General features: G+C 42.3%; 1 protein-coding gene across 1 annotated transcript in view; it reads left to right on the top strand.

Annotated features, from left to right (window-relative positions):
* Positions 1 to 425: 425 nt before the first annotated feature.
* Positions 426 to 23,446, top strand: part of AKAP13 (A-kinase anchoring protein 13) — a 69,751-nt gene continuing 46,730 nt past the window's right edge. Inside the window, exons 1-4 of the mRNA XM_058033552.1 lie at positions 426 to 546; positions 10,344 to 10,425; positions 14,408 to 14,544; positions 20,961 to 21,307. Of these exons, the coding sequence (XP_057889535.1) occupies positions 466 to 546; positions 10,344 to 10,425; positions 14,408 to 14,544; positions 20,961 to 21,307 (647 nt within the window). The 5' untranslated portion in view covers positions 426 to 465. The remainder of the gene's footprint in view (positions 547 to 10,343; positions 10,426 to 14,407; positions 14,545 to 20,960; positions 21,308 to 23,446) is intronic.

The raw sequence follows: 23,446 nt of genomic DNA, 5'->3' as shown, positions 1-23,446 counted from the left end.
GACCCATCGTGGCTGAGCCTACCTTCTGCATTTCCGCTTGGAGTGTCAGTATTCGTGCTGCACACATCTGGCTTTTGTTCTCTTTTCGGGCAGGATTTTCATTCTGGTGCTTTTTGGATATCAAAGTTGTCTGGAAAACATTTTTTTTGTTATTATTACTGTAACAGGAAGGCTGATACCATTCTTAGCAGTTGCAAAAAAAATAATCCTATATGTATAAAGCTGTCTTCAAATATCTTTTGTTTGCTATAAGTTCCTGCATTGCCTGTATAAGCAAATCTGTTCCGAGAAGACTTTATCAGCCGGGCGCAGCGCTGGGATTTTCGTTTTCCTGTTAAGAAGCTCAGGCAGGCTGGTGTGCTGAGACACAGGGACTCCTGAGCACGGATGTGAGAGGTCTGGGGCTGTGGTGAGCCCAGGGTTCATGGTGGGCTCTGCTCCTCTGCTCCCAGCTCTTTGGACAAAATGTACGAACGCCACAAGAGGCGATACAGCCTGTGCGACATCTCCAAGGTGGACAGGACTGTAGATGTTGTGTTGTTGAAGGTATGGTGTTTGTATATATTTATTTATGGGTTCCTTTCCCTTTCATATGTCAATCTGTTCCTTTCTGTGCTTATGTCTCTCAGGGTGATGAAGTGGGGAGGGACAGGTGGAAGAGCTCTTGACCTTCAGCATGGAGGTGGTTTTGAATTTTATCAAACCATATCACATTATTGTCATATCATTATCTCTGCAACTAAATAATCTCTTGTGGCATGCATTCTTTGGGAGAGCTCCCTGACCATCTTCCCTGCCCTCTGCCCTTAAACAGTCCCTGGTTTGAAATCCCAGCTGGGCTTTTGTGTGAGGGGAGAAGGCTTTCCATTTGCAGTGCTTGCTTTTTGAGATTGAAAGGCACATGTTCTCCAAAAGATGCATTCTGCCAAAAAAAGGCATAGTGGATGGATCCTCCTTTGCCTCTGTTTTTTGTTTGTGTTAGAAGGGTTGCTGTCAGTCTTGTTGTTTGGGTGTGATTTTGTCTGAGGATGGGTTGGAGCAAGAATCAGGAGTGGCTCTTGGCTAATTGTCCCAGTGTGTTCCTCCTCTAATCTAAAATTAGCAAGTGCTCCACCAAATGGCACAATGGCAGTCTGGGAATGTCCTGTCTCTGTAACAGCTTTGTGGAGCTTCAGCAGTTTCCTGGCAGAGTGGATGGAAATAGGAGAGAAGCCAGAGGGACTGCAAAACACAGCCCAATTCAGAGACCTTAACTGCTGGAAGATCATTTCCTTTCCCTCTCCCTTCTTCTCTTTTCTCTTCTTAGCTGAAGTAGTGGGATTCTGCATGATCATATGGCTTCCTTTTTTATGATTTTTGGTTCATGCTCTTGTTTCCAAGTCAATATAAGAAGATATAACACATTTATTTTCAATTAATTCTTGTTCTACTTTATCTGCACTAAAAGAGACCTAGCTCTTGTTACCTTGCTTTGTTATGAATGAAAGTGCTTTCCTTTAATTCAATGTACCCAGTGGTTTTAGTGGCACAGATAGCTGTAAGTTGTTTTCTCTCCCAGCTCAATTTTTTAGAGTATTTTAGACCTCTGAAGTTACTAATGCTGGTTGAGGATTGAATCCCATGATACTCAGCCTATAGACACAGTATGAGTCGTTAAAAATGTTGCATTGTGCACACACTATTTCTTCCACAGAAATAGTGTGTTTACAATTCTTAATAATTCTTGGGAGGAGACCTCTGATAATTTTGGTTGCCAATAAAAAGCACAATCTTTTTCTTTATGAAGAGTATCTGAATGCCTGGGTTAAAATACAATTCACTAGAATTATCCAGCTTCAGTGTTTCTGATGTCATCAGTTCCTTAAATTAGTTTTTGTTCAGCAAAGCTTAGATTTTATAACAAAATGTGGCTCTTATTAGTTCCAACTGGTATTTTCCTAATTGAGTTTCAGAACTGTGGGTTATACTGTCTGTTCCTGCAAATGACTCAGTGTCCATATATGTGTGCGTGTGTGCACGCATTGCTGCTCCCAACATGGGCTGTACAGCCTGCAGATGTTTAAAATAGGAGGGTGCTGGTGACAGCTACAGCTACAATCAACTCTAGCTCGATTTTCAGTCATTCTCCATGTTTTCTCTGGTTTCTGTAACATAAATGGTAGATGAAATTGAATTTTGATGACCTAGGGATCCAAGCCAGCGCTTGAGTGCGTCAGTGGCAGATCATCTCTTGACGTTAATGGGAGCTGGATCAGGCCCTTAATGAGGGAGCTGGGGGTGGGGTTTCTGTTGGGTTTGGTTTTCATTAAAATACTGAAATAAAACTGTACCTTATCTAGGCCATTGTATTTTAGGGAGTTAAGAGGACAGGGTTTCTTAATATTGAAAAGCAAGTACATGTCGATAGAAAAAAGCACACCCAAATTGGATCCATCAAGAGTGTTTGAGCTGATGAAATATTAACAAGATACCTGCAAAGCACCAACCAGCTTTCAGTTTGGCTGCAGGTTGACTCAGGCAAGCTGACATTTCTTGATTAATGGATGAATATGTTCTTTGCTTCATTTTAAGGTAGGGAACTCAGTGATCATAGAATTGTTTAGGTTTTAAGGACCTTTAAGATCATCAAGGCCAGCCATTAACCCAGCACTGTCAAGTCCACCTTTAAGCCATGTCCCTCAGTGCCACGTCTGTGCATCTTTTAAATACCTCCAGGGATGGTGACTCAGTCATGACACAGGAAAGAAAACCAGCTGCTGAAAAAGGACAATGGGAACAAGTGGTGAAGAAAGCATTTTGGATGCTAAATGTTTATAGATGAGATTATATTTGCATTGATTGCATCCATTCTTAGAAAGAATTGCAAAAGAACTTTTGGTTCCTACCCATAATTTTGTCATCTGAAAGGCCACTGTCTTGAGACTCAATTTTTCCATGTTTAGATTGAGCCTGAAACAGTGGCTTGTGAAGTTATGAAAAAAATGAACCTCAGCAATTTTGAGGGTTGATGCACACAATTATTTTTGGCTTAAGCATAGTTTCCTCCTCCTCTCCACATATGAAAAAGCAAGAGGCAGCAGGTTACCAGCAGTGTCCCAGTCCCTGCTGGAGGTAGGACTTCATCCTGGGAAGAAATTCCTTACTGTGAGAGGTGTGAGGCTCTGGCACAGCTTGTCCAGAGAAACTGTGGATGCTCCATCCCTGGAGGGTTTCAAGACCAGGCTGGATGGTGATTTGAGAAACCAGGGAAAGACGTTGGATTTGCATTATCTTCAAGGTGCCTTCCAACCCAAACCATTTAATGATTCCATGATTGTGTGTCCTTTCCTGGCTGCTGCGGCAATACAAACTCAATGACCTTGGATCCTGAATTTACTGAATGCACGAAAGCCTGGATGATGCAGAACTGACATAAAAATTTGCTGTCATCGTTCCTGCTGGGTTTGCATTGTAGCAGATGAGGGAGAAGTTGTGGGGTGTGTGGGATGTCTGCTAGTCTGAACATTTTGCTGAGCTCTGAGCAGCTACGTGCAGGGTAAAGCAGTCTGTGCTATGTTATTGCAAGCCCAAAATGGGAAGTCTCAGTGTGCCCATGTGTGCCTTGGCAGCCCTGTCTCATTTCTATGTTGTGCCTGCTACCACAAATAAAACTACAGGGACAGGATACAAAAACCACACTGGCTGGCACCTTGCAGATAGATCCATGTGGAGTCAGACAGGCATTCAATGGGGATGAACAGGCAGTGCTCTGCAAAGTTACAGAGGAAGAACTGGGCTTGCTTTGGGCATGGGAGACTGAATAATCACAGCTGGGAATGTTTTCAAACAGTTTTTGCCTATATCTGCATTTCACCTCTGTATGTGAATGCTGAAGTTGTTAAGGGTAGGCATCAGGAGTAAATTTTTTCACAGCTGGGGCAGTGAGGTTTGATTTTTCTGCTTTATTTTTCTGCCTTTCAGATGAACCAATCCCATTTAACTTCCAGCTGAAGATCAGAACATTATTAATGGAATTAAAACCAGCATTAATAATTAATCATGGTGTTTTGAAGTTAAAAGGACAGCACTATTAATTGGTTTTTCTGCTTCCTGGCTGCTCTGGTAGCTTTACCCCAGCACCAGGGAAGATGCTCTGATTGATCCCTGCCTACCTAAGGCAAAGTGCCATTTATAACATCCTAAGCTAAAAGTAGTCTGTGGAGAAGTCCCTGAATTAGCTGGAACTAGGCTTCCTTACATTTTATGTTGAAGTTTTTCTTCTTTATTATCACATAAGCAAGTTCATTTCTTCTCTGGAGTTGTTCTGGGGAAGGATATGCCCAGCTGATGGGTATGTGGTGTTCTTCAAACTTTGTGGCCCTAAAATGACTAAACTTTAATCCAACATCTATCTCTGCTATTCTGGATGGATGTTGGATTCTAAAGACACAGATGTGTCTTTAGAATGTTGTAGAGAATTTTTGAGTTTTTCTGTTTGTGTCTCATGTCGAATTACAAGTGAAAGGGCAGCTTAAATGAAATTATGTGTTTTCACATTAGACACATACATGTTTGTGGGAATTTTGCTCCCATATTAGCTAAGAGATGGGGATTTTTGGGAAAGAAAATGCTGTTATTTTTGAAGCTTAATTGAAGTCTGTTGACTTTTAGTTTTGCTGGTGGAAGACATTGCAATGCCAAGGGCTGGAAAATGTACTTGGGGCACATGTTCCTTTTCCCTGCTGGGACATTGCTGGGGGATAAATGCACTCTAGGAATTTAGTGTTGCTCTTGCACCATAAAGAGCCAATTTATTCAGTCATGTAACATGTCCTGTGCTTGTAGGAGCCTTTTTTGGTGAAATCCTTTAATATAGTTTTCTGTAGCACTGCTGGTTTGTTACTATGCAAAAGGTCAGTTTGGACCTCCTTGAAAAAATGTCCTGATATGGTGTCACGGCTCTGTAAAGATAAAAGACTCAGTGTAGCATATTCACAGTGCTAGAAGAAAAAACCTCCATAGAAATAATTGCAGAAATGCAATTATTGTTGTCCCTTTTGGCATACATTTGAGAATGTCTTTGGGTTCTGCATCTACCTGTTAATATCATCCCACAAAGCTAAGAAAATACACAGGGAGATTACCATAATAAAAATTTAAATAAAAAATAAACGTGGAACTTGCAAGCAAATTGATATGTCTGCTCTTAATATTGTCTGGCAAGATGATTGCCAAAGCAGTGATTGCTGCTCTTGATGTGAGTTTTGTGTGGATGGAGTCTTTCTGCAGCAACAGATGTTGAAGGAAAACAGTGGAAATTCCTTCCCCAGATGCCCCATCCTTCATGCTCCTTTTCAAACGCTTTTGGAGGATCTTGAAAGGTGGTTCTTGTGAGGGGGGTAAATCAACTCTTGCTTCAGTTTCTAGTGGAGGAATTGCAGGCAACTGGATAATTTCATTGTAAATGGAACTGTAAAGTAAAAGTTGTTAAACATAAACATTGAACTCCAGTTATGTGTACAAATTTCTTTAATCCTATATGAAATTTTCAGGAACAGGAAATTCCTAGAAAATAATTACGATATGCATAGAACTTTAAAAAAATCATTGTATAATTTCTGCTTATGAAACAAATTAATTATAATTGAATTTGAATTACTGCTTTTTTCTACTACTTTTATTCTACAATGGGTATTTAAAATGGATATTACTCATTGTGGTGCACAATTACTTAATGACACACTAAGCAAGCTACAATTACTCTCCTAAATATTTTCCTATGTGCAGTAGTATCTGGTTTTAGCTGCGAGGTAGATCATAGTCTGGAAGCTGGGGAAAATAAAAGGAGAAAAATGGAAACTTGCACATTTAGGACAAAGTTAAAATAATATGGAGAGAAGATGAATCCCCAGGGATCTGCTAGGAAATGAAAGTTAAAGTCATCTGGTTCCTTGTGCTCTGGAGATGTTGATTTATATCACGACCAAGGAGGTTGACAAGTGCAAACTTTTGCAATAGCAAAAGATTTCCTGGAAGGTCAGTGTGTTCTCTTTATAGTGAAATGGAAGGCAAGAAGAGTTAAAATAAAACCAGAGGGAGAGGAAAAGGACTTTTCCATGCTGGAGATAGGAGCCAGGTAGTCCCTGGCCCTTGTGATGCCTGTTCCTCCAGCACACAGCTCTGCCCTGGATATTGTTGGAGTGTCTTTGAGAAGGAGGTCCTGAGCCTGGTTTTATGGGCAGGCACCACACTGCATGGATTAGATAATTCCTTGTCCAAGGGGAGAGGAAGGAAGAGCCTGGGAGTGGAGTCTGGGATCACTCACAGTTCCTGTGGGACGGAGGATGCCTCAGCCCAGGGTGTCTCACAGTGTCCAGTGCTGTCCTTTTCTTATGCATTAAGTCACACACTTTAATTCAAGTTCAGGGTCTGCAGGAAGAGTCAGGAAATACCTGTGTGTGCCCAGAAAGGGTAATGGAACCATCTGCTGTTTGCAGCTCCAGCTGGTGTCCTAAAGGCATCTTTGAACATTTAGCCTGCTGGAGTTTCACCGGCAAACAGAAAATCCTGCAGGATTCAGTTTTTGGTGCCTGGGGATGTGCTTCCATGATTCATTCTGTGTCTGAGCTGCAGATGAACACATTCAGGCTTCTGTATGGAAAAATAGCTGGTTTTCTCCTGGCATTTCTTCAAGGGCTGTGTATTGAAACTCTGTTCCCAGAGGCTGTTTCATATTCCCTCTGCCACTGGAGCAGCACTGCACCCTCTGCTCCTGCTGCAAAGACTTGGGATGCCTGGAATCAATGAGTTATAATCAGTGTGGGCAAGCAAGCAAGTGTGGGGCTTTTATCATCTTCTGTGGCCACCAGCCTGTGGTTCTGTCCTTAGGCTTCTCTCAGCAAAACAAGAAAATGGGGGGAAAAGGGAGGAATTTTCTCACATGCAATGCACACGTGTCTGCACAATCCCAAGACAGCCTCATTTCAAATTTCTCCATACTGGTACATTCCCCAGCTCCTGATGTTTAGATGCTTTTATAAAGACAATTTCTCCTCCAGCTCTCAGTGTCTGTACCTGTAGTCAGTAGTCCTGAGTAAATACAAGCAGAATTCAGGTGTTGAGGAGGTATCCCAGTACTCAGTGTTGGGCTGTGGATAGTGGGGTTTGTGTTTTGAGGATCTATGGACCACCCAGTTCCCTGAGAGCAAGCAGTAAAACTCCCTCAAAGCCTGTCTGGGCTCGTTTTTGGCCCAGGGAATACTTGTATATGGTAGTGGTTTCCTTTGTTTTTGTTTTGATGATGATTATTATTTTTCCTGAATTAGGGCTACTGAGATAAATATTTAATTTCTAATGTTTTATTTTGTACATAATCAAGGATATCTGAAGCAGCACCTTAAACCTCAGTGTTTCTCTCTCATTACTTTTTTTAATAGAGAAAAGCAGACGTTTTCAATACTTGGCAAAGCCACAGGGCTGAGGAGAGAACTGGCTGGGAAATTGGAAAAATGCTCAAATCTTTTTTGAAAAAATGCCAATGTCTATAATGCATTTTCAGTGAATGACTCAATTGGTTCTATTAAAGGAAAATATATAATGTTAATTCAGCCTAATATGGCTTATTCAACAGACAACTTGAACCTCTTCCTATTTTGCTTTCTTACTGCTAATTACTGAATGAGATGTTTAATTATTCATTTCCAGTAGTGGATACCAGTATAAATCAGGAGCGGTTCCTTTGATTTTGATGGTGATTTGTTTATAATTAAGAAGGGTCAGACTCTTCTTAAGGAGGAAGGAAGGAGGTACGAGTCAGTCAGGAGGAGACAGAATTTGATTTTGTATCTGAAACAGGTCATTCCTTCATTTGTGTGGACTTGAGCACATTTGCATTTGTCCTTCTATGTGTGTTCAGCCTCAACTTCTAGATATAATAAAGTATAGGAAAATGTGGTGCAAATTTATTCTGCTTTGTCTGGAGAGAAAAGAATAACAGCATGGTATTTATTGACTTTACAGTCATCAAGTGGTATTTATTGACTTTGCAGCTCTTTTAAGACTAAAAAATAATAAATTCTGTGGTTAAGTTTAGATGCTAAGGTTAGATGCCACACAGCCTTGCTGAGAACAGGGAGTGTCTTCTGTTGAAAGAATCAGAACATGACCCACTGTCCATGCAACAGTTAAAATGCAACATCCTTGTGTTACTTTGGAAAGCAAAAAACACATTGTTCTGAAGTTTTGCTTACAAATCCTTTTTCAGATTTAAGATTACTTCTCTTTTCCTCACTGCCTCTCATTTAATATGGATGCATTGTATGTAAAAGGGAGAAAATGGATACACAGTGGAGCAGAGGTGCAGGAACACTGGGATCTTAGATGTGTGAACATAAAGGGGTGTGATGGGGTCTTGGGTGAATATCTGTATAATGTAGTCAAGGGAGTAAGAGCTACAAAGTGTACATCATCCCTAAGGAAAATAGCCTGCAAAATTCCATGGAGATGGCAGGTACTTCCAGGTGGGACATGCACTGAGGTCACCCCGAGACCTGACTCTGGCAGAGCTCAACATCTCCTTCACCTCTCCTGGGAAACTCCTGCTCATTTTTCCCCTCTCAGAGCTTCTGTTTCTTCCCTGTCTCTGTCAGCAGGAGCTGCTGACTGGGGAAGGTCATGGCATCCTCTCCACTGGAGGATTTTAAGGGCACAGAGTTGGATTAGGACCTCTGAGATGGTGATTGAGCCTGACTTGGTGCAGCAGCAGGCAGGGACTAGCTGACCTGTCACAGGCCCTCCCAACCCCGTTTTGTCATCGCGCAAGTATGGAGGAGGACAAAGCCCGAGGAGGAAAAATGTGCTGTAGCAAGGAGCTGGCAGGTGTGGGGGAGTGCAGGGTTGCCTGTGTGGTGTGGAGAGCAGGAGGTGCTGGCAGGAGCCCCTCGGGTGACGGGCAGGGGACGCAGCCGGGGCGGGGAGGAGCCAGCCAAGGGCTGCAGCAACACATTCCATGATCTCAGTGAGAGAGGAAACAAGGACGTGGGTCATTAGTCAAAGCAGCACGTCAGGTCAAGGGTAGGAGAGGCTTGGTTTTAATTTATTTTAGAAAATAAATAATAAGAAGGCAAAACCAGTGCGTTTCATAGCATAGGAGGAAGGAGAATGTTGAGGGGATGGGAATTCAGCAAGGGGCTGCAAAAATAGAACAGGATCATGGAGGAGATTTGAACATAGGTCAGAGGCTAAAAGTAAATGTTAAAACTTTGTTATTTGAAAGGTAGGAAAGGAAATTATTTCAGGAGATAAAAGGAAAGCCAGAGAGAGGATAGGAGAAATACTTGTCATATAAAATCAGGCTAAGTCATCCATTTCAGTAGCTTTCTCTTAGCTGCAACTTAACATGTGAGATCCTGTGTGTTGAGACAGGTCAGGAGGGGAAGTAACTTCTGGGTTTTTGTGGTGTGGGACAGGTGAGATTTGCATGCAGTTGACAGTAAGGAAAGGCATTTGGCTCAAAGAAATGGCAGAGAGAGTAAAGGGACTTCCAGAGTCTGCCAGCTCTAGACAAAAGTGATGGGAAGTGAATGTTGGATGAGCCAAGGATTGTGGATAGTCCAGCAGACTTCTGAGTCAAAATGTTGGACAGCACAACCCGAGTGAGGAAGATGAAAGCACAGGCAGAGGGAGGAGGAGGCTGAGAACAGATCAGTCATCCTTGCTGAAAGACTGGGAGTCATGGAGAGGGTGAAGGACGGGGTGAGGTGATAAGGGCTGATGTTGAAATAAACCATGTGATGTGTCTTAGTGTTAAAATGGGCGTTTCTATCGTCGTCATTTCAGTTAATGCTGGCCCAAAGTGCCTGTGGTTCTCACCATGACTTGGGCACTTCCCAAGCCCTCTATTCCACATCACCAGAGCACTTTGCTATCTCTGAGCTAATTATCTGTACAGCAGTATGGGTGGTAAGGAATTTCTATTCTGTTGGTAGTGAACTGAGGCTTAAATCAGAAGAGTATATCCCTGCAGTCTCGCTACAAGTGGAGGTGGGACTTGAGGCCAAGGTTATCCAGTCCTCTACTAGCAGCTTAAACACTGACTCATCCTCCCTCTGATCTCCTTCCTTGAGCAGGAGCCACCTTCAAATCAAACTTTCCATAGAGAAATAAAGGGTTTTGGCCTATTCTAATGGTTTGTTTAGCGATGCAGAAATAAAATCATATGTTACTTTTGACATTTTTATTATTGGGAAAAAATTAAGCCATAACTCTGAATCTGCTGGTTGATGCAGAGGGGATATTGGAGAAAAGACTAACAGGGGTGCTGGTGAGAGTGGCCTTTCTCTGATGTGCTGTGATGTGTTTTGCAGATAAACCGTGGGAGCTGGTGTCCGCTGGAGCCGTGTCCTGACCCCTCCCTGCTGGAGCGCAAGCGCACGCGAGATTCTCCAGGTGAGCCGCACCAGCAGCCCTCCTCCCCACCTTTTCTGTCCTCCCCGTCCTCCTCCTCACCTTTTCTATCCCTCCTTTCCTCCCTTACCTGCCCAGCTTTTCTATTCCTCCTTTTCTCCCCATCCTCCTCACTTTTTCCTGCCTCCTTTTCTCCCTGTCCTCCTCACCTTATCTATCCCTCCTTTCCTCCCTGTCCTCCTCCTCAGCTTTTCTATCCCTCCTTTCCTCCCTGTCCTGCCCAGCTTTTCTATCCCTCCTTTCCTCCCTGTCCTGCCCAGCTTTTCTATCCCTCCTTTTCTCCCCGTCCTCCTCGCCTTTTCTATCCTCCTTTCCTCCCTGTCCTCCTCCTCACCTTTTCTATCCCTCCTTTTCTCCCTGTGCTCCTCACCTTTTCTATCTCTCCCTTTCTCCCTGTCTTCCTCACCTTTTCTATCCTCCCTTTTCTCCCTGTTTTTGACATCCTGGCCTGGATGGGGAAAAACACATAAATTAAATAAACTGTGTAGTGACTGTGCTGTGAGTCATTGTTAGCACATGGCTGCAGCACTTGACTAGCAGGGAGTTGTGTAGTGTGTCACCATCTCAAATAACTCTGCATTTCAATGCTTCAGTATTTTGATTTTTCGCCCTCCTTTTCTTTTTCTAAATAAACTTGAAAGATGTTGCAAGCAGTGCACAGACATGGTTTCTGGCTAAAAGGATAATTTCATAAAAGAAAAAAGCCAGAAATTTGAGCTCCTAAATCCATATTTAAACCCAAATGAGTGGCTTGAGATTTTTAGTTTTTTTCCCCCTCCTGCTCTGAAAGTTGCCATGATTCCAGGCTCAGGAAGCAGGAAGGCTGTTCAGAGCCATGGTTCCCACACCCTGCCCACCAGCTGTGCCAAGCTCCCATCCCAGCCCTGCGTGCTGGCTGGTGCTTTCTGGCTCTTCCACTGGGACACAAAATCCAGTCTGGGCAAGCTTCAAAGAAGGGTTGGTGTCCAAGATAAGAAAAAAAGCATTTCCTTTCACTGGATTATGCGTGTTTGAAACAAATAGAGTAATTGATCAGGGCCCTGAATAGGGACTTTGCATAGGCTGCTCATGGAGAGGAGGCTTCTTGCCCTGCTGTCCTGATGAGCAGTGGTCTCACCCAAATCTCCTTCAATTTATCTGAGACTTGAAAGAAAATGACTGAGTGTCAGTGTGAAATTTAAACTCGGTCTGTCAGACTGTAGGCTAAGAAGGGATAGTGTGGGTTAGTGACCTGAGGGGTTTATCCTAAATAGAAGTTCTAGCTCACTCAAAGTTAAATAAGTACTTTTTTATTAAAAACAAAAATACAGAAATAGAGACCTTTTTTAGAAAAATCATTGACAGCAATAGCTGTTTCAGGAGTGTTTTTACATGGACTCATTTGACTTGCTAAATATATAATCACATATTCCTATGGATCACTATCAGTTGCACACCTATTAATTATCTAATGCACTATTACACTATAGAAACATAATATTAACTATGTAATTAGATAGCTGTATATACAATTTTATATTGATAGTTATAGTAATACATGCCTGTAACACAGACATGAAGAGATAGTTTTTTAAGTAAATGTGCTCTCCAGATGGACTGAGCAGCAGAACGATCTCAGGTTATGCAGGTTCTTCCCTTTCTAGAAATAACATTGTTACTGCACAGGCATCCTCCTGCTGCTCTGTGGTGCTGGGCAGCGTAGAGAGGGCAAGAAAAATCTGGCATACTTAACAACAATAAAACCACAAGCTGTCAATATGGCTAACTTAAAAATACAATACTTGATAAGGAATTAGACCTTTTTAATCTGCTGAAATGACTTGAAAGGACAGAGACCTCAGATCTTAGAAGGTAACTCCAGAAATTGGAGCTTTTCATTTTCTGTGGTTTTGAAGTTAGGTGTTCAGAGGAGTGTAGCACATACATAGTTATCAGCATGGAATTGAAGGGCTTAGCCCTGGCTTGGAGGACACAAGTGTTTGGAAAATGTACAGAAGATATTGCTTGGAAATGTTCTTCCTAGAGCTTTTTTCTCTGTATTTTCTTTGCCTTTATATTATGCACAGAAGTGTTGCCAGGGGTGTGAGACACAGAGCCTGGCTTTGTGCAGCGTCTGTGCAATTGAAAACAAACCCAGCAAACTGAGAAAAGGGGAGGGAGAAAACGGACAAAATATGCACACCTCCAACCAAAAGTAAAGGGAAGAAAGGGTTTGGGAATGAGTTTCTCAGCACAAATGAGCTGAGGAGTGTGGAGGGGTCCCCATCACCCCGCTCCTCATCCTTCTTGCTCTCTGCTTCATCTTCTCCTCCTAAGGAGCTTTGCTGCCTCTCATGCTTTATCCTCAGGCTGAGGTATCCATGCACATCTGAGCTGTCCCCACTGATTTTCCAGTGGAACGTGGCTGGAGCCCCTTTGTTTTTCAGTCTGGGCTGTGGACATGCAGTGCTGGCTGCCAGCTGGATGAACAGCACCTGGCCCACGTCCCCACAGCCGCTCCGTCTCTTCTTTCCCTTCATTCCCCCCTTCTCCTCTCCCCTCCCTTCTCCCCCTCGGTGATGGAAAAGCAGTTCAGATTTTCCAGGTTTACTGAAAGGGGAACAGGAGCAGCTGCAGCATCCAATAAGTGCTTTTCCAACTCTCCACAGTGTGGAAATTCCTCTGTGGGGTAATGGGGTTTCTGACTGGCTTCAGCTCCCCCTGCCCCAAATGGGGTCAGCCCCACCACTATCAAAATAATTCTGTTTTCTCCAGAAGTGGAGTAACTGCCATCACATGGGATGTGGCCAAAGTGTTCCATAGCTGCTGTCAGGCACAGATTAAGGATGGGGAAGGCAAAGAAGTGACCTTAAGCTACCAAACCTGTCGTCCTTTCAGTGATGTTTAAGCTTGATGTCACCAAGGATGGAGTTAGTGAGGTATAATTTACGAGTGAACTAATATTTTATTGCCCTGGCTCCTCTCCAGACAGCTGAGCACATTTTGGATATGTTTAGTTAGAGGAGGTGCAAAGTAACACCTTTCTTTAAAAAAAAATAAATAAAAAGGAACAAACTAATAATTATAAAATATTTTGAACTGGGAAATTTGTGTTCAATTTTTGCCAAAATTATCATTTATACTTTTTCCTGAAGGGTGAACAAATAAAATATGTACAGGCATTTCTTAAGCAAATACTTGTCTGTTAAAGGTTTTGGAAAGGGGGCTTTTTCAAGGGCTGCAGTCTAGTTCTGTACTTCTGATTAACCCAGTGCAAACAGCTGGAAGCACTTGAGAAAAAAAGAGATGCAACATGCTTATATTTCAATGTCAGGAGTTACAAAAGCTGAGAGGTTTTTTAAAAAATCACTTAATTTTTGAATCTTGAAAAAGTGAAGCTTGTTGTGGAATTCACACTAACTGCCTTTTCAGTAAGAAGTGTACAAGAAATTAAATAATTGTCCAAAATATGTATTAAAAGCACTTTGGCATTTAGAGGGTATTGATTCTTTGAGAAAGAAAGTAAATATTGACAAGTTATATTTTTATATTTATTCAATATGAATCTAATGTTGCATTAGTTGAAATCTCTAGGAAACATTCCACATGCACTGTTATGGGATACCTCATATGTAGCATATTTATCAGCACCTCAAGCTACAAATATTTTCAGCTGTTTCATGCAGAATTTCAGTTTGCACCATGTACTTCAATGATGCACTTAAAAAGGAGTTTTAAACTCTGGAATAAATCACTTGAAAATTCACAGGTAGTTTTGAGAGGTGAGCAGATGTATAAAGCTTTATTTGTAAATCTGTGTGTTTTAAATCCTGGAATTCCCTGAGAGAATGTAGTCTGGTGGCTTTACCAGTACGGAATCCAGGGGTAAAATGCAAGTTATAGATATTTTTAATGACCACCAAGATAAACGTGTGGATGCTGCAGAAAGCCTCAGGTTATGACTCTTTGTGCTTTGCTCCTGCAGAATGTGAGAACTTCTTGGAGGATGGGCTGAGCAGCGTCTGTGCCTCGTCACAGGGTGCTCTCAAAAGAGAGTCTGGGAGTGAGTCTGACCTCTTCCCCTTGCCTGGTGATGGGATGGAAGACCTTGTCTTTGGGAAGGTAAGAAAGCCTGGTTGGGATATGGTTAAAAAAGCCCCTGATAAACCCATGCAGCGCACACAGAGCATCTTGGTTTCTCTGGTGAGTTGGAAAGCTGGAAGTGATTATCCTGGAACCGAATAGATGGGAAGGATCCGGTCTCCTCCTTGGGTGCAGCAGCATGAGGGATGTATTTACTTGCAGCAGAATTCCAAAAGCTGTGCAGCCCCCAGTGGTTAAAAAAATGGAAGTAATTTTGTCTGTCCAAAAGTAAATCAGGCACCAGAGAAAGAGTTGAAAAGGTGGATTTTCTTGCAAGGTCATTAGGGATTGCACAGACGATATGAAATCCATCTTTAACTCATGTAACAAAGAGCTTTTCTCCAGTAAACCATGACCTCTGTGCTGATACCTTCAGATTTATATGCTGTAATTCTCAGAGGAACCAGTGTTTTTCTGTAAATTCAGTGTCATAGGAAGGAAACACTCATTCTAAATACTTCAGGCCAATTCCAGGGAATAGTTTTGTTGCCTAGGCGACATACCTCTAATGCCTGTTTACGTGCAAGTAGAATGAAAGTGTTTTCAAGTTTGCTTAAAATCAACAACAGAAGTCATTGCTAACCTTAGTCATCCCTGTACCCTTTGTGTTGCTGAGGAGGAGTGGGAGAGACCTGAGAGGCAGAGCTGAGCAGAGGATGTGCCTCCCTTTGGCATCACTCTTTTGCATCTACGTCAGAGCAGCCTGAATTTGTTCGGGGGGGTCGTTAGGTTTTTGCTCTTGCTGGTAATTTGTACTCTTCTTGGCATAAGCAGATGATGAAAAAGCACCCAGAAAGAATAAAGTGATGTAGAATCAAAAGGGATGTGACCCTTCTTTAGAGCAGCCATCACTGTGGTCTCCATGAAATCCCACTCTTTGGTTCAGCTGCAGCTCACAGGTTTGGGGAGATGCAACTCCTGTTCTGAAAAACATAACTCTCAGAGTAGCTTTCACACTGGCTTTCTGAGAAATGTATGGATTGAAACAGAGTTCTGTTTGCTGAAATCAAATCAGATGCTGGTGAATATTTTCCAGCAGGATGGGAAACACCACAGCCCAGGCTGAGTGATCTCATGAGCTATAAATGAGCAGTAAAGTCATCCTCCATGCACGTGGTAGGGCACAGAGCTCACCAGCCTCGCCCTTTCCCATCCTGCTGTCAGAAGGATCTGGGGCCCTGGGCTGTCAGGGGACAAGGCTGTTTGGCAGAGCAGGCTGTCTTCAGTTCCCCTGTGTAGAGTGTCACAGGCTGTGACAGGCAGCTGCCATTTGAGCCTCATTTAATGCTTGTATGGGAAAGTGTGGGAGAAGAGTGCAGTGGGAACACAGCAAAGTTTGTATTATACAGAATTCTAGCTTTTCCACTTTCTTATGTGGAAAGTTCCCTTCTTCAAATAGGAGAAAGAAAGACTAAAATGTAACCAGAGTAGGTAGTGCAGTGTAGCAGGGATGCCATAGGGAAGGGAGAAGGTGGCGGGGAAAGCAGGTCTTCAATTGCCAGTGGAGAGAGGGCAAAGGCAGGAGTTCTTGTCTTTGTAGAAAGGGAATTCCCTAATTTGGTAGCCTTTGCATTGTTCTCATTATGCAGTGGGTTGCAGACTTTGTCTTCAAACGGCTTCAAAAGGTCCCTGAGTTGTGTTTAGGAAGTTATTCAAAGCTAATCTCAACCTCAGTTGCTTTGTCTTCATTTTCCTGACCAATTTGATTCCTTGTCTCCTTTCTCAGGATTTATCTGAGTATTTTTTCTACAGTTAAACTTATTTCTAAAGGACCAGAAAAACTGATTTAGTATGGCAAGCTTGTTCCTTAATTAAATCTTTTTTGGTTTTACAGTACTGAATACAGGTGGTAGAAATGCAAATTATAGATATTTTTAATGACCACCAAAATAAATGGCAGCTATAATCTCTTGTCTGAAAAAATAGTGTAAGATGCTTGTCATGGCTGTAGTTGATTATTTATAAACCTATGAAATAGTTTCTGTATCAAATTAGGAAGAGACAGAGTATGCTTATGAACAAAAAGAGGATCTCAAACCTTTCAGTGTCATGGTGTTTATTGTTATTACTAGTTCTGTTCTTGTTTCCCCTTTCTGTGGAGCAAGAGTTTAACTTTTGTCTACTGGAGTTGTTTTTTCTGGATGTTTTGTTTTTTTTTTTTTTTTTATTGTAGAAATAACTCCTTTGCTAACTGCTTAATGCGTTAAAATAAATGTAAGGAGAACAAGTTGCTGTCTGTGCAAGGTCTTTGGGCTGCTTCCACTTGAAATGCATAGACTGAAAGCCCTGGTTCTGTCCCAAAACCATGAAGAATTGGGGTCTGTGGGGGTCACAAAATGTGCAGGTGCCTTACCCTGTTCCTGGTGTTTGGTGTGTGCTGCTCTCCCATCTCCTTCCCTTCTCCTGTGCTTGTTGCGTTTCTTTTTCTCTTGAGGACATGTGCTGAGCCGTGGAACATGAGCTGTCAGCTTCAGGGAGCTTTAACACTAAAACCTGCCCTTTTTTCAGAATATACAGGCTATCACTGAGATTCAGAAGTTGCTTCCAAGTCCATGGCTTCAGCAAAATGTTTATTTTATTTTTTTTTGCGTCAGCACTTCATTCCCATGTCCTCATCATCCTGCTTTTCCCTCTCTGTCCCAGACAGCCATCTGGGCAGGCTTTGCAGCATCCTCCTCTGGAATGATTAATGCTGCATAAGGTCATTTCTCACAATCATCTGGCAACATCCTGGGGTGGAGCCCATGTGCTTTGCTCATCTTTAACTTTCAACCAGCCACCAAAGTTCCAGCTTTACTGGGAAGCTTTTTAATGTGCCTCTTGGGAAATGATTCAGATGAAGGGAGTCAGGGACCCACAGATCGTTGTCAAAGGAAGGGGTTGCAACTCAGAGTCTTGAATGTTGTTTAATTTCTGCCTTTGTTTTGATTTGCTCTGAGAAAACACTCAAATACATAAAAGTTTTGCATTTATTTTTGCAGAGTTGTTGTATCTCTTAAAAGAAAAAAAAAGCAAACAAAAAGAAGCCCCAACAGCTGTGAAAAAAAAAGAAATAAACCCAAAGGAATAAAACTTTTGAGGGAAAGGCTTTCACATCCACTCCAAATCATAAAAGTTATGATAAATACTTTGTAGAAGGCCACTGTTGAGGTTAATTTTAGGGAAACTTAATTTTAATTACTCTGCTCGAGTAATCAAGCCACCTAAAGATACTGACTCCTTTAGTGGAATGGTATTCCAAATAAACTTCAGGATTATAGGGTTCAATTTTTTCATCTTAATTTTTAAAATACCCTTACACCTTTAATGTCTTTGAAGCTCAGGGGACAGAGAAAGTTTGTGTCTCAGCACTTTGCATGTTGTGATCCTGGAAATTATTGAAAGAATATTTGAATTCCCCTTATCAAGACCTCCTACAGTGGAGGAATTTAGTTGAAAAAGTTATCTTATACACCCACCATCCCAGTGATTTCTGTTATGCATGGAGAAGTACACATGTCCTTTCTCAGAATACTCACTTTTACACCTTATCTTATTTTTTCTTAGAAGCTTCTCAGTAAATACTGAGGGCAAAGAAAATGCCTATTAGCAAATGTCTGTAAAGGCTCTTTTTGGCCACAGTTAAGTCCTTAATTCATTGAGGTGCAATCCAGCATGCCTAACTTGAAGAAAATTAATATTTCTGTAATGGTTCTTTTTTTTCTGTAAGAAAAGAACACATTCTGTTCTGCAAACATGGTATTTTCTTACTCAAATAGGATTAAAGAACAATGCATATTTACTGGCCAGATAGCCAATTTTTTTGCAGTGGTGACTACAATATAGATGTTTTAGATGTGTCAGCCACACTTGGCATTTTTCAGACAGAGTCGTCTTTCATATTAACTGTTCTCCTTTGTTTAAAAAAAAAATCATTGAAATGACGGCAGAATATTTTTAGAAGAATAAGCATGGGCCACGAGTTCAAGGGAATTGTTCATTGTGTTCTGTCGTCAGTCAAATGCTCAAGGTAAAAGTTAAAATGGAAAGTTAAAATGGATCAAATGTATTTCCCCTTTTTCAGACATCTCCTTGAGCTGCATTTTCTGATAAAAGCCCTAAACCTTCCTTGTTAGGGAAGTGGGTTTTGTTGTGCGGCAGTATTCTCATCTGGGAAATAAAAATTCCTCTTTTTACTCTAATTCCTCTCTAGTTAATTTGGTGTTCTGCACTATTGTTTTTAGATTCGCATCCAGATTGAAAGTTTCCAAACTCTCCCATGCTTCACACAGCTGATGGGGTGAAGTCAGTCCTCTCCTCTGCTGCTCTTCTGCCCCAATCCCAAATCACAGAATGGTTTGGGTTGGAAGGGACCTTAAAGCTCATCTTGTTCCACCCCTGTGCCATGGACAGGGACACCTTCCACTGGACCAGGTTGCTCCAGAGCCCCATCCAGTCTGATCTAATGTCTGACAGTATTTTTCTGTCTTAGAAAAGTGGCAGACTGTTTCCTCCACTGTAGGAGTGTTATCCACATAATGACTGCTTGATTTGTCTGTGTTTAAGCAATTCAGTAAGCTCTCATCGTGACTCACACAAATATCAGATGGTCTTGAATACTGCTGAACATCATCAGAAACTTCTCAGGGCTTCCATTTCAGCTCTCTTTTCTTTACGTCTCAGCTTCCTATTCAAATGTATCAAATCCATGGTTCACTAGTTTACAGAACACAGTTTTCTGAAATTCATTGTTAGTATTTGACATACCTTAAGGTGAAGTGAATGTTTTTGGAGGAATGTATTTTTAGTGTGTTTTTTAATGCTTTGTGTTTAAAAGGTTCTTGTATTTTGGTGTTGTGCTCTGGATGCTGTTTTGTTTTTTTTTTTCCTCTGTTTCCCTTTGATGGATGTGAGAGGGGAAGCAGTGTGACAGCATTTAGTTAAACCATCTCAGGAACATTCTTGTGTACCTGTTAAACTGAACCAAGAATAAAAAATAGCTAAGCTGGAAACAGGGCTTCTCTCTGAATAGTGAAATATTCAATTAGAATATATTTTGAATATCTCAGTTTCTTTTTGTTCAGTCAAATAAAAAGCTGATAGCTTTTAGTGTGTGCCCCCAAATAAAGCACAGAAAAACAAAAGTCTCTGGACTGTTTAACACCACTCCTGCTCATCCTGCTTTCCATGTGGTCTGATGCCCATCTTTCCTTTCCAAGAACAGATTTTGCATCCAGTTTTCTTCTGCCAAATGCTTGCTGACAGCCTGCAGCCCCTGGGGCACTCAGCTCCCTGAGCCCACTGTGTGAGCACAATTAACCACCAGGGTTTTGCTGACTGCCCTGTGGTGTATGGCCTGACAGAGCACTCTGCCTGTTATTATTTTAAATGATACAGAGCTCTGCAGCAGCATAAATTGAAACTTCCCATGTCAGTCCCTCAGGGCAAACACCATTTCAGACTGGAGGTGATGTCAGAGAGGTGCTTGTGTGTTTTGTAGTGGCCACAGGGAACGAGATATCTTCTTTGGCTTTATGGTCAGCATGTGGCCTTTGGCCAGAGAGAGCCAGTTTGGCTTCTGCATACTGTTCTTGGAGCAAACTAAACCCCAAAATTACAGCATGACTCAAAATCTCTAATACAGGGCGGCTGTTCCTGTAGAACAATATTTTTCAGTGACAGTTGGATTTGAAAAATGCTGCAAATCCTGGTATTAACTTTCTGTTTAATGGAAAGTAGTTGGGGATGGAATTAAGCTTTTTTTGTTTGGTCTGTTTTCTGCAGCTGAGTAATTCTCCTTTTTGTGTGGCATGGTGCAATGGAACAGTGTGTTGCCCTTGAGCTCTACAAGCCCATCCCAGTCCCACAGGACAGGCTGGAATTTGTCATCAGGAGTTGTGATAACCCCTTCCCCATTACTTGCTCTCAGTAAACCTTTGGCATTTTTATGGCACCTTGATTGATAACAGGTTTAGCCAGAAATGGGGAGAGGAACAGGATTTGCTGTGCAGGATGAAATATAAAATTGGGGAGAGGAAGGCAGGCAGAGGATCTGAGCTGGGTAATGGCAGCCAGGGTGGAAGAGATCACCCTGCAGAGCATTTCAACCTCTTTTGAAACCAGAGCAAGAAGTCTCAGTTCTATGATGGTTAATTTGCCACCTACTGAGAAATCTCTCAGCTTGTGTGAAATACAAAATATTTGTATTCATTTAAAATGTTAAATGTATTCACTTCATTGGAAGTGGTCAGGACCAGGCTGGATGGGTCTCTGAACTACCTGATCTGGTGAACGATGTCCCTGCCCACAGCAGGGGTGTTGGACTAGCTGATCTTTAGAGGTCATCTTTATAGATCTTCCAGCCCAATCCAGTCCATGATTCTACTTTAAATTACTTTGAATTTTTCTCACCCCAGCAGCCTGAAGAGGAGCAGTCTGCCTGCGATGTCACCAGCTCCAGCTCCTCTGCAGACGACACCGTGTCCCTGGAGAGGAACTCATCCCTGGGCAGCGACACGTCCCTCCCCTTCCCACCCGTGGGGAGCTTCGCCCAGCCCAAGGACAGGCACAGCCTGGATGGCAGCTGCACCAACATGGTGTCCTCAGAGGGAGGAGAGAAGGAAGAGGAGCTGGACAGCATCACGGACGTGCCCACGCCCTCGTCCGTCCTGCGCGGCTCCATGCGGCCGCTGTCCCCGTTCCGCCGGCACAGCTGGGGGCCCGGCAAGAATGCCACCAACGAGGCAGAAATCAATCAGAGGAGGTGAGTGAGGAGCTGCTTTGATTTACTCTGCACCCACTCATGCATATTTATCTGAGATTTAAAGCTGGCGTGATAAAACTGAAGAGTTTATCGCGTCACTTTTGATTATTTCTTTTTCAGTTTGAAGAGGTTAAGACAATCTCCTAATGTATGTTTGTTTGGTTTTACTTAAATTAACTTTCAGGATTAAAGTACTTAATACCTACAGTATGCTTGTGCTTTCCAGAGTAAATGGAATTACCTCGGGACAGGTCTTCCATTAGAACTGTCACCACCCCTTTCTGTACAAAGGAATTATTGGAGTGTTAAATGTCACTGACCGCAGAATAAACATGAACATTGTTGCTCTGATTGTATTAAGGGATAACACAGGCACCAAGGTTTAAAAAAAAATCTGTAAAAGCTCTTCATAATGGTGAGATGGGTCCTCTCTGTTTCACAGAATTGGTTCCCCCTCAGTCCCTCATGTACAGTAAGTTCCACCCAACTCATCTCTGCTGTCCCTGGTGTTGTTCAGGAAGATTTGAAGGAGAAGTTTTCCCTTCTGTTCTTTCAGAAGGTACAAGGGGCAGAGGTGTACGAGCCATGTGAGTGTGTCCACGCTGGTGCCAAGTGACTGTGGGAAGAAAAGTTGCTCAGTCCCCCATTTCAGTGGGGAAGGAGATGAAATAAAGGAAGATACACACCAAAAAGTAGTAATTGTTGTGAGGTTCTATGCAATGCCTGCACTGTTCAGCTTTTGGGCTGTGGGGTGCTTGGGGCCAAACCCTGTGTATTCTGAGCCCAGTGGAGGTTTGGCCAGTGTTTTTAATGTGCTTTAATGCTCTCAGAGCAGTCAGTTGCTTTAGCAGGGTCAGGGTGCCATATCCTCCCTACAGCTCACAGAGGCTGCAGCCCCAGGTGTGCAGGGCAGTGCCACTCTCTGGCTGCCTGTTGTGTCATGGCAAACATTCTGCTGTTAACAGAAACAGAGCCATTGCATGTGGGGCTGGATGGCATTAAATTAAAACTCACCACTCACAACGGGTTCCTGAAAATTCTGACCCCTTTGGATAATCCAGGGAGAGGCAGCAGCCTCCCATCAGGAATGTATGCATCCTTTACACACAGCAGCTGTGGGTATCACTAAAGGATAATGATTAATTAATATCACCTTCAGGTTTTAAAGTCAATGTTGAAAACCATTCAGGATTTTCTAAGTAACATACAGTGAAAGATTTTTGTTGTTGTTGTTGTTTAACACTGTCACCCTTTTTGGGCTTCATTCCTGGTCCCCAGGTAGTATTTAAATAAGTTAAGAAATCCCTATCAATTTTTAAAAGCAGCAAAAGAGTCAGCATACCTGCCTGTTTATGACAGAATGAGTCCATAAGCTCATAAACTCATTTGGGGAGATTTATTTTTAAGTGTGGGGCCTGATGCATAAGGATTTCTGAGGGTAATAAACTGCAAAGCTGGCAGTCACTGCTAACAGTGAACAGATGAGGTTAAATTCTCCTGCATCCCACTTTGGAGGCTGTTTCTGATATGGGAAAATACATTTACTGTAAGTGTAAGAAAATCTGAGTTAAAGGAACAGTAATTCTTCTCATATGTTCTCACATTCAGCTGCAGCTACATAAGGATAGCTGTCATGTAAGGAGAAAAGCTGGGTGGGTCTGTGGTACTGATTAGATTCATGTTTGTTTTTATGCTTCTTTTAGAAAGGAATTTGGATTATTTGCTGTGTTGTTTTGTTCTTTTCTTTGTTCTTTTCATATGTGGCTGTTGTGATGTTGAGACTCTCTCGTTGCTTAGTGAGAAACAACAAATACTGAGGAAGGGAAGTGCTAACAAGTGACTTTCACTCAAATCAGTTGAATTCTGAGTGTTTGCTTATTCATTTATTTCACATGCAGTAGATGCTTTTCCAGTAGAAGGGGAAAAGTCCTTATTGCAACTTGACTTTTGCAAACCTTTGAAGTGGAGTAGCACTGAGCACAAGCCTTGGCTGAGGTTTGTCCTGCTGATGGGCAGGCTCTGTGCTGCTCCCACCACCCTCTGTGCTCCCTCCCCTCCTCTGGGCACCCATGGCACTTCTCTGCTCTGTAGGCGAGCAGCTTGCCCTCACTAAATGAGGAGAAAAATAGCCAAATAAAG

The sequence above is a fragment of the Melospiza georgiana genome, chromosome 13, assembly GCF_028018845.1.
Source record: "Melospiza georgiana isolate bMelGeo1 chromosome 13, bMelGeo1.pri, whole genome shotgun sequence".
Classification (NCBI taxonomy): Eukaryota; Metazoa; Chordata; class Aves; order Passeriformes; family Passerellidae; genus Melospiza; species Melospiza georgiana.
The sequence above is the reverse complement of the archived record's forward strand: the minus strand, read 5'-3'. Positions and strand labels throughout refer to the sequence as shown.